Source organism: Eumetopias jubatus, unplaced genomic scaffold (assembly GCF_037043125.1).
Source record: "Eumetopias jubatus isolate StellerSeaLion01/CBP00866 unplaced genomic scaffold, mEumJub1_p1.0 scaffold_15, whole genome shotgun sequence".
Lineage (NCBI taxonomy): Eukaryota > Metazoa > Chordata > Mammalia > Carnivora > Otariidae > Eumetopias > Eumetopias jubatus.
Genome location: NW_028274821.1, coordinates 83,010,147 through 83,021,586, shown reverse-complemented (window position 1 = coordinate 83,021,586; position 11,440 = coordinate 83,010,147). Strand labels below are relative to the sequence as shown.

Below are 11,440 nucleotides of genomic sequence, written 5' to 3'. Positions count from 1 at the left end.
AGACTTATGTATGTACAAAATAAGGGTTGATACAATGAAGGGATGGCAGATGACTGTAAAGATGAAAATTATAAAAGATTTTATAAAAGGAATTGATAAGATAAGTTGTTTTTAAAAAGAAACAAGAAGATTTAAATAAAAGAAAAAAGAAAAAAAAGAAAAAAATGGGAAAGAATGTGATCAGGCAGGAGAATAGAACAACGCCGTACACTAGTGATTTAGGGTATATTTTGATCTGTTAGAAGAAGTTGTATCTCAAAATTTTAAAGAGAGAACAACTTATATATATTAGCCAAAAATAAGGGTAACTAGTATGAAGGGACAAAAATATGACTCTAGAAATGAAAAATAAAAAAATTTTTTTAAAAAAGGGATTGATAAGATCTTGTTTGAAAAAGGGAAAAAGAAAAATTCAAAAAAAAGTTAAAAAAATTAACTTTGAAAAACTAATGAATTATGGTAAAAAAGCCATGAATTCTATGTGCAGTATTCCCGTAGCGCTGGAGTTCTCCCGTTCTCCTTGATCAGTAAACTTGGTCTTGGCTTGCTGGTTGTTCGAGTTGATCTTCTGGGGGAGGAGCCCGTTGCCGTGGTTCCCAAATGTCTTTGCCGGAGGTGGAATTGCCCCGCCCTTGTGAGTCCGGGCTAAGCAAGCTGCTCGGGTTTGCTCTCAGGAGCTTTTGTTCCCTGCAAGCTCTGGTACAGCTTTGGAGGACCAGGGCGAAAATGGCGGCCTCCCTATCTCCACCTGGAGGAGTTGAGAACTCGGGGCCCCGCTCCTCAGTGCGCCCCCAGAGAAAAGCAGTCACTCCCGTCTCCCCGGTCTCCGGCCGCACTCCGCGCTCACCCGGCCTGTGACCGAGCGTTTCTATCTCTGGCACCCGACCCCGTGTGGAGTCTCCAAACCCAGCAGATCCCTGCGGTGCGCTCCCGCGCCGCTCCTCCCAGGGGAGGAAGGGGAGTCTCCCCGGCTCTGCCGCTTGTTGGGTCCCTGCTGGAGGAGCAGTGGCCCGAGTGGGCCGCGGATCACAGTTTATGGCAACCCCGAGGTGAGAGCCCGCGCCTCGGCTCCGTCTCTGCAGCCGGCTTCCCCGCTTCGATATGTGGGAGCTGTGCCGCACTCAGGCACCCCCGGTCTTTCTGTGACCCCGAGGGTCCTGAGACCACACTGTCCTGCGAGGGTCCCACCCCCCACTTAGCGACTGGAGCGAGCGACGTCCCTCAGCGGAGCCGACTTCTAAAAGTTCCGATTTTGTGCTCCGCGGCTCTAGCACTTGCCAGAAGCGGCCAACGGAGGCCTCCTCCCTCGCCGTCTATCCTCCCGAATATCGCCTTGGATTCACTTCTCTGCACGTCCTACCTTCCAGAAAGTGGTCGGTTTTCTGTTCAGAGTGTTGTTACTCTTCTTATCTTCGATCTCCTGTTGAGTTCATAGGTGTTCAGAATGGTTTGATCCCTATTCAGCTGAATTCCTGAGACCAGACGACATCCAGGTCTCCTATTCCTCCGCCATCTTGCTCCTGCCCCCCCCGCCCCGCACTCTATGCTTTTCAATGGTGAACATGCAGTGTCAATATGAAATAAATCTTTGGTTTCAAGGTCCAATGATTTTAACATTTTTTGTTTCCTCAGCATAACCTAGCTTATCTTGACTGACATGCATTGCTTTTTTCCAGGATATAAAGGGCATTTCAGTGAGGATCATGGCCATGTGGACAAAGGCAGAAGGAAGGGGGAAGGGAAAAGAAGTCAAGTGCTGAGAATTCACTGTGATGACACCTTGGTGTTGGGGCGGACACCGCATCTGCTTTGTAGATTCTTCCATCTTTCCAGCCTTATTGTCTCTGTTCTCAAACTGAACAAGCCTCACAGGGCTCTCCACTGTCCCTCAAACACATTCCAGTGTTTCTTGCTTCTTCCTCTTTGTGTGGGTCCCACTATTTGGAATGTTCTGCCTATTTCCTGCTGTACTGAACTTTGATCTGTCAAAATCAATCCATCCTTTAGGATAACCTTAGGTCATTATTCCAAGAAGTCTTTCCCAATTCCCTACTGAAGTCATGTAACTTCTTACACTCAAAACCAAGAAAGGACTTTGTACTTTCTTGAGTATTACCCAAAGTCAAACCCATGGAGGAGGTATTTGGAGATAGCTTTATTCCACTTCAAGATAACTTTATTTATATAGGTGGCAGAAAGAGTTTTCCTGAAATGTGGATTCCTAGCAGCACTTGGCCTGGGATTGTACATGTAATCCGTCAAGGTCTGATAGAAACCAAGTGTTCTAGCTTCTAGGTTAGGGCTCTTATTGCTTTCCATCACTACCTTCTTCAACCTGTTTGGGTGCCATGTGAAAAGTGGGTAGGAGGGAAAGATAATGTGATCACCTCTTAGGTCATCTCCCAATTAAGGTGTTCCATCTATATGTTCTTTCTATGAGTGAATTCCATCCCTTAATTTTCTCAAACCCCTCTTCATATCTTTGTTCCTCAGGCTATAGATAAAGGGGTTCAGCATGGGTGTCACTACTGTGTACGTGACTGTGGCTACCCGGTCCTTCACCACTGAGTACATGGACAGGGGCCTAAAATAGACATAGATGACACTCCCATAGAACAAGGCCACTACAGTGAGGTGGGAGCCACAGGTAGAGAAGGCCTTCCACTTGCCAGCTGCAGAGGGAATTCTGAGCACAGTGATGATGATTCGCAGGTAGGAGAAGAGGATGCACAGGAAGGGGGTCACGATGACAGCCAGGGTCTCGGTCATGACTACTATCTGGCTGGAGGATGTGTCAGAGCAAGATAGCTTTAGCACAGGCTGGGTATCACAAAAGAAGTGCTTAATGACATGGGAGGCACAGAAGGGTAGGCGGGACATGAGTAGCACCCGGAGCAGGGAGTGCAGGTGGGAGATGGTGCAGGAACCCAGCAGCATGAGGAGGCAACGCCGTGGATTCATGACCATATCATAGTGGAAAGGGTTGCAGATGGCTACCAGCCGGTCTATGGCCATAGAGGCCAGCAGGTAACTGTCAGTATTTGCAAAGGCCATGAAGAAGTACATCTGGACCAGGCATCCCACAAAGGAGATAGCCTTGGTCTCTGATAGTAAATTTGCCAGCATCTTGGGCGCGATGACTGTTGTGAAGCAGATATCCATGAAGGACAGGTTGCTGAGGAAAAAGTACATAGGGGTATGGAGTCGGGAGTCAGAGTGGATGGCCAGGGTGATGAGTACATTGCCCGTGACAGTGACCATGTACATGATGAGGAAGATGGCAAAGAGTGGTTTCTGTAGCTGAGGGTTGGAAGAGATGCCCAGGAGGATAAAGCCTGAGTTGCTGCTGTAGTTCTTTGTCTCCATGTCTGTGCCTTTGTGGGCAGGGTGTGGAGAAGCAGTTGGAGAGATGTGAAGGGCAATTTCATCAAGTCAGCTTCTTCCCTAATCTCCAGGTTATAAAAAAGCCCATTGATATTTCTTCTCATTTTAAAGAGTATTTACTTCAAGGCATTCTAGAAAAAGAGGGAGTAAGATCTAGTAAGAGAAAAATAAGAAAATTCCAAGATGCTTTCTACATGAGAAACTAATATTTTCCCATGTGTCCTTAGGTAATTCTTTTCTTTTTTTTTTTTTTTTTTTTTGAAATTCTGTTAGTGTGATTTGTTTGAGTTTTCTCAGTTCTCTTTCTAAATATTCTTTTTAGGTCATTCCTTGAGCAACTCCTTAGATTTTTTTTTTTCTTCTTCGTCCAGGGGATGGCTTTATATACATGAGCTATTTTGACTAAAAAACTATGAAGCTCTCATTCTAAACATTTATACTTACCAGAATAGAAAACTTTGAATGTAAACATCCCATTCCACCAGTTAGGGAAAAGACAAGGCAAGGATGGCTTCTGTTACCACTATTAAACTATAGTGCTCAGATGGTAGTGTAAGCCAGTGAAAAAACAAAATTAATGAAATAGGCATAACATTTACTTTGTCATTATTTTTAGTTGGCTTGTTTGGCTATCTAAAAAAAATCCAAGGTACTCATCTGAGAATTTTTAAACCTATAAAGATTTATCACAGTGGCCAGATATAAGATACCATGCAAATATAAATATTATCCTATAGTAGAAAAATGTAATGGAGTAAAAGGTTTCAATTGGCAATGGCAAGAAGGTCTAACCCTCCAGTTACTGCAGTGCCTGCCCTGATCCAGACCCTCTGTCCCTACATCTACTGGTAGTGCAGCCCCCCTGCCTCACACTGGTGTAGGATGTGAGAGTTTATGCTCCAGTAAGAAATCAGGCCTCAGTGGAGACATTCAAGCAGAGGTTGGAGAACTAATTTTCCAGAACAACAAGGAAAGTCATGCATCAGGAAAGGTATAATCATATCAAAAGCATATGGCAGCACAAATACCAGAATCTGATCAGACCAAACAGTTTAAGGAATTTCTTGGAACCTACAGTCAACTTACAGAAACCTGCTATTTGAACTCTGTTTAAGACTTCACAACAAGAGAAGTAAAACCTGAGGAGACCACCTGTTCAGAACATGGCTAACAGAAATATTTAAAAATGACACAAAGTATATCCATGAGATTTCAGGAATATCATATTTAGCTGAAGGAGGCCCTGGCAACCAAAGCAGGACCCCTTGGCCAATCAGGATAGAGAAATCCTGATGGGTGGACTTTTGATGAAACAATGCCAGCAGTTGTTGTGATGAAAAACAGGATTCATCTGCTAGATTCTTCCTCCTTCCCCCTCTGCCCCTCCCCACTCGCACATTCTCTCTCTCTCTCAAATAAATAAAAATCTTAAACAATCAAACCATTGTTTCTTCCAAAAAAGGTGTAAAAACTATTTAGCAATAAATCTGATAGAAAAAAGTAAAAAGAGATGAGAACGATCTCTCTGAAGAAAGTGTAACAGAACACAAAAGGATGTCTGAATAAATGGAGATACTGTACTTCTATAAAGGGAAGATTCAATTTAAAGTGCCAATTCTCAGATTGCACATGTAAGTGATATTAGACAGTAGCTGTCTTTCTCTGTTTAGCTTGATGCCCACAAGTTCCATCCAAGTTGCAATTGGCAGGATTTCCTTCTTTTTATTGCTGAATCTAAAAAAGATGAATTCATAGAAACAGAGAGTAGTACAGTGGTGGTTGCCAGAGGCTAGGATGGGAGAAATGGGGACATGTCGAACAGAAGGTACAAATTTCCATTTGTGAGGTCAGTAAGTTCTGGAAATCTAATGTAAAGTGTGGTGACAAAAGTTAGTAATATTGTTTTATATACTTGATATTTGCTGAGACAGTAGATATTTATTATTTATTTTAATTGAGATATAATTGATATATGACATTGTGTAAACTTAAGCTGTAAAATGTGTTCATTTGATGCATATAAGTTGCAGTATGATTGCCAGCATAGCATTAGCCATCACCTCTATCACACCACGTAATTGTCATTTCTTTTTTGTGACGGGAACAATTAAAATCTACCACTCTTAGAAACTGAGAGGTTTATATATAATTCATTATTGTTGTCTGTAATCATTATGCTGCATGTTAAATCTCCAGGATTTATTCATTTACTGGTTGCGAGTTTGTACCTTTAAGCATCTCCCCGATTCCCCCACTCTCCCAGCCCCTCCTGACCCACATTCAGTTTGAGAGAGTCGTTCTTAAATGTTCTTGTAAAAGAACCAGACATGGTAATTATGTGAGGTGAAGGAGATATTAACTAACCATACTGTGGGAATCATTGCACAACATGTATCAAATCATCATGTTGTAGACCTTTAACTAACACAGTGCTATATATGTCAATTATATCTCAATAAGGCTGTAAGAAAATTCTTCTAGAATTAATAAAATTTAGTGCACCTATGATAATACCCCAAGAGCATTTCTTTACTCAAGGGCATTTTTTAAAAAGATTTTATTTATTTATTTGAGAGAGGGAGGCAGAGATAGTGACAGAGATAGCAAGAGCACGAGCCAGGGAGGAAAGGGAGAAACAGGCTACCTGCTGAGGAGGGAGCCCGATGCGGGGCTCAATCCCAGGACTCTGGGATCATGACCCGAGCCAAAGGCAGACGCTTAACCGACTGAGCCACCCAGGTGCCCTCCCAAGGACATTTTTAATAGGACTTGAGAAGGTCATTCTAAAATTCATCTAGAGGAGTAAATAGCCTGGGAAAGACAATTTTGAAAAAAAAATTAGAATGACAGCGTTTTTCTTTTCTTTAGAGAGTGAGAGAGAGTGGGGGAGGGGCAGAGGGAGAGGGAGAAAGAGAATCTTAAGCAGGCTCCATGCCCAGCACTAAGCCTGATGTAGGGCTCATCTCACGACCCTGAGATCATGACATGAGCCTAAATCAAGAGTTGGATGCTCAACTGACTGAGCCACCCAGGCGCCCCAACAGAGTTTTCCTAACCCAAAAGCAAAGTATGTAATAATGAAAAAAAATACGATAATCGTACACAGAGAGAAAAACCAATTAATGAACCAACATAAAGAATGCTATATGCCTATATTTATACATGTATATGGATCTTAATAGACATGCAAAACCTTTGTAAAAAATAAGGCTAGATTTTTTTCTAACCCACACAGAAACAAAATCCATATGAACAAACTAGAAGTAAAAAATCCAAATCATAAAGTATTAGCCAAAAATAAAGGGCATATTTATATGGTCTCAAGATGTGGATGCCACTCCGATTGAGAAAAAAATGTAGAGGCAAGAATGACAAAACACTGTACTCAAAAATGTGCAAATGACACCAAAAGAGATCATAAGTAAAACTAAAATATTAACTATTGACTCAAAATATCTACAGTACATATACCAAAGAAAACGTACCAAACTAGTTGGTAATCAAAAAATGTAAATTAGACTGAAACACAATTTTTACTCATTGGATTGTCAAATTTTTTTGGCAATATTCAAAAGGAAAAAAACCCTCATATACACTGGTGATGAGAGGATAATCAGTATAGGCTTTTTGGCAGTCTCTGTCAGAATAAAAAATCTGCATCTCTTTGTCCAGTAATTCCACTCATAAAAATCCATCCTTTAAAAATATTTATGTGTAGCACAAAGATACATACACACATATTTGTAGCATTGCTTGTAATACCAGATTAAAAGAAAAGAACAAACAAAACCAACAGAGGAAACAACCTAAATATCCACAAATTATTAAAACAAGTAATAGTGCTTTCTCATTACTCAATAGCACCCATCCTCTAACGAAATAAAATGGCTAATGATAGTCAATGTTTATTAGTACTCAGTATATTCCACCCTGAGGTAGGTGCTTTTCATGTATTTTATGATTTTATTTTCCCCAAATCCTAGATAGGTACCATTATTATCCTTCTTTTCTTTTCATTTTTTATTAGTTTCAGAGGTAGAATTTAGTGATTCATCAGTTGCATATTAACACCCAGCACTCGTTACATCAAGTGTCCTCCTTACTGCCCATCACTCAGTTACCCCATACCCTATCTACCTCCCCTCCAGCAACCCTCAGTTTGTTTCCTAGAGTTCAGCATCTCTTATGGTTTGCCTTCCTCTCAATTTTAGTCTTATTTTCTTTTTCCTTCCCTTCCCCTATGTTCAGCTGTTTTGTTTCTTAAATTCCACATATGAGTGAAATCATATTGTATTTGTCTTTCTCTCACTGAGTTATTTTGCTTAGCATAATACCCTTATTTTCAATAAAAAAAATAGAATTTAGCAAAGTAATTTACCAGATCCCACAGTTAGTAAGTGGTAGAGTTGGGATTTTAATTCAAGCAGTCTGATGGCAGAGCAGAAGGGACTGATTGCTAAGCTGTATTTTCAAGGTGATACTCTGTCCATGACATTTTGTTAAGTGATAAAAGCAAGTTGCAGAGCAGTGCATATAGAATAATTCCATTTTCTGCAAAGAAGTATATCTCCTTTATATTTGTGTTTGTTGGGGGGGTGTGTGTGTGTTTATGTGTATGTAGTTGCCTTCTGAAGCAAGATTATAGGGATGGAGTGAGGAATTCCTTCCATATTTAACTTTGTATACAGATATGTCTGCTTAGGGATCCCACAGGGCTCTTTCCAGGCATGGGTCTTCTCTTTTCAGTTCTCCAAAATCTCTCCTTCATGCCTAGTGTTCACTCCTATGTCAGATTAGAATTTTACCCAGCCATTTCCAGCTGTTAAATTCTAGATTCCAAGGCAAATGGACATTGGAAATATGCCCCCTGGAATTCCTTTTTTGTAAATAATTGTCTTCTGTCCATTTCATTCCTATTTTGTAAATAATTGTCTTTGGTATCCATATGATGGACCAGAAATGCTTAGAGTGGGACTTTTGTAGAAACCCAGTCTCTTGTGTCCCTTTGCTGAGCTGGTAGTGCCTCACCCAGATGTCTCCTATGGGAGACACCTACTTCATTGCAGCCCTTCCCGGGGATATCCTCAGTCAGGGTAATACAATAGCAATGACACAGTGCTTATGTGTACCAGATACTGCTCTAGGAATTCTACATACATTAAGTCAGTTAGTTCTTCACAACACCCCATTTTACAGATAATGAAAGCAAGGCACAAGGAACTGAAGTGACTTGCCTAAGTCCACACAGCTAGAAGGTAGAGTCCAGCTTGAGAATATGTGCTCTTATCCCCTGCATTATGCTAGCTTTCTCGTTCCTTTGTCTCCTATCTTTGAGATAGAGAGAAGATAGGATAAGGGAAAGGGAAGAAGATCATATGAAGAGGTTGATCCCCAGTCTCTGTTCCCAAAGAGCCCTCAGCCTGCCTACCTGTGGGCCTGACAGAGGAGATTCAGGATCCTGACCAGGCTAGGGGGCCTGCCAGGGAGTTGAGATCAGGCTCTGAATCTGTGAGGGAGCAGGCCAGGGCAAGTGCAGATCTACTTTCAGAAAAGTGCTATCTCTTCTCTTTACCTACAATGGGTGTTGGTGATGGAAAGGGAGACCCAGGGGCCTGTCCTCTGTGAATGCCAGAGCCCTGGGGGCATTGGCCCTGTGGTCTTCCCAGGAGAGAACATCATTACTGATGTCCTCACTGAGCTCTATGCTCTGAGCCTTGGGGAAACTGGGCTCTAGAGGTGTAGCCTCATATCCCCAGGAAGGGAATTAGGGCCATGCAGCAACAGGGGTGGAGGTTTTCATGCACATGTATGTGAAGTATGTACATGAACATGTGAGTTCACACACACATGCATGCTCTCTGTTTTTGCATGTGCTCCTTGTGCATGTCTGTGTGTCGGCTTATGTGTGCCTACCCGGAAGGAGAGGTGATGGCGTCTGACATGTCTGAAGTTCTGTGTCTGCAGGCATGACTCCATCTAGGTGCAGGTGTAGTGTTCCAGGGAAGGGATTAAGATACAGGTTCTGGAGCCAGTTGGAATAGATTCAGTTGCTGGCTCTGCCTCCTACAGGCTGTGTGAGCTTTTGCAATACTTAACTTTTTTGAGCTTCATTTTGTGTGTGTGTGTGTGTGTGTGTGTATGTGGTTTTTGTTTGCCTTTCTTAAACATTTTATTGCTTCAGTTTCTTAAAGCAGACATCCCAGTTTCACTAATTACTAAATGGGGGAACTTGGGCAAGTTGTTTAGCTTCACTAAAGCACATTGTCCTCATCTATAAATGCTTAGCAATCACAACTTTATTTTCTTTATTTTCTATTTTTTCCCTTTAATAGTCTTGATTTTTTTAGAGCAGTTATAAGTTCACAGCAAAAGTGATCACATGGTCCAGAGAGTTCCCACATAGCCACAGCCCCCACACATGCACCAAACCCCCCGATTATCAACATCCCCACTAGAATGCTACACTTGTCATAATTGATGAACCCCACTGACACATCATCATCACTCAAATCCATAGTTTACATTAGGGTTCACTCTTGGTGTTGTACATTTTGACAAATGTCTATTGACAACATTATAGTATCATAGAGAATAATTTCACTGGCCCTAAAGTCCTTGGTGTTCCACCTGTTCATCCCTCCCTCCCATCTACGCCCTGGCATCCACCGATCTTTTACTGTCTCCATAGTTTTTCCTTTTCCAGAATGCCATATATTGGAATCCTATAGCATGTAGCTTTTTCAGATTGGCTTCTTTTTTTTTCTTTAAATTTTTAAAATTATGTTAATCACCATACATTACATCAGTAGTTTTTGATGTAGTGTTCCTTGAGTCATTGTTTGTGCATAACACCCAGTGCTCCACTCAGAACGCGCCGTCTTTAATACCCATCACCAGGCTAACCCATCCTCCCACCCCCTCCCCTCTAGAACCCTCAGTTTGTTTTTCAGAGTCCATCGTCTCTAATGGTTCATCTCCCCCTCCGATTTACTCCCCTTCATTCTTCCCGTCCTGCTATCTTCTTCTTTTTTTTCTTAACATATATTGCATTATTTGTTTCAGAGGTACAGATCTGTGATTCAACAGTCTTGCACAATTCACAGCGCTCACCATAGCACATACCCTCCCCAATGTCTATCACCCAGCCGCCCCATCCCTCCCACCCCCCACCACTCCAGCAACCCTCAGTTTGTTTCCTGAGATTAAGAATTCCTCATATCTGTGAGGTCATATGATACATATCTTTCTCTGATTGACTTATTTCACTCAGCATAACACCCTCCACTTCCATCCACATCATTGCAAATGGCAAGATCTCATTCCTTTTGAGGGCTGCATAATATTCCATTGTGTATATATACCATATCAGATTGGCTTCTTTCATTTAGTAATATGCATTTAAGTTTTCTCCATGTATTTTCCAGTCTTAATAGCTCTTTTTTTTGTACTGAGTAATATTTAAATGTCTGGATATATCACTGTTTATTTATCCACTCACTTACTGAAAGAAGAACAGTAGCAACATCATACTTGGTGCTTCCAAGTTTGGCAGTTGTGAATAAAGGTACTACCAACATCCATATGTAGGGTTTTGTGTGGATATAAGTGTTCAACTCCTTTAGGTTAATACCAAAGAGTGTGTTTGCTGGATCATAGAGTAAGAGTATGTTTAGTTCTGTAAGAAACTGCCAGACTGTACATTTTGAACTTCCACCAGTAATGAATGAGAATTCTTGTTGGTCTACATTTTTGTCACCATTTGGTATTATCAGTGTTTTGAATTTTGGCCATTCTAATGGATGTGTTGTGGTATCATACTGTGGTTTTATTTTGCATTTCCCTGATGACATGTTTCCTTTGCTTATTTTCTATCTGTATCTTCTTTGGTGAGGTGCCTTTAAAGTCCTTGTCTAACTTTATTAGGGTTGTTTATTTTCTTACTGCTAAGTTTTTGAAAAAGAATCTTTTGATACATATCTCAGCCCCAGGGAGCACAGAGCAGGGTGGCCAATGGTGGAGAGACGGGTAAATGGACAAATGGAAGCTTTCCATCACA

The 11,440-nt window shown here is 41.4% G+C and overlaps 1 protein-coding gene and 1 pseudogene across 1 annotated transcript; one reads left to right on the top strand and one right to left on the bottom strand.

The window, feature by feature from the left end:
* Positions 1-2,433: 2,433 nt before the first annotated feature.
* On the bottom strand, positions 2,434-3,458 carry LOC114212860 (olfactory receptor 1L4). Its single transcript, XM_028107875.1, has one exon. It carries the CDS (start codon positions 3,364-3,366, stop codon positions 2,434-2,436), a length of 933 nt encoding a protein of 310 aa, XP_027963676.1. The 5' UTR covers positions 3,367-3,458.
* A 938-nt stretch (positions 3,459-4,396) lies between these two features.
* LOC114212908 (mitochondrial import inner membrane translocase subunit Tim9-like) lies at positions 4,397-4,666 on the top strand (annotated as a pseudogene).
* Positions 4,667-11,440: the final 6,774 nt, after the last annotated feature.

What these genes read in the sequence shown, in the direction of transcription:
- LOC114212860 (XM_028107875.1), bottom strand. Translation starts at nt 3,366, where the DNA reads ATGGAGACAAAGAACTACAGCAGCAACTCAGGCTTTATCCTCCTGGGC.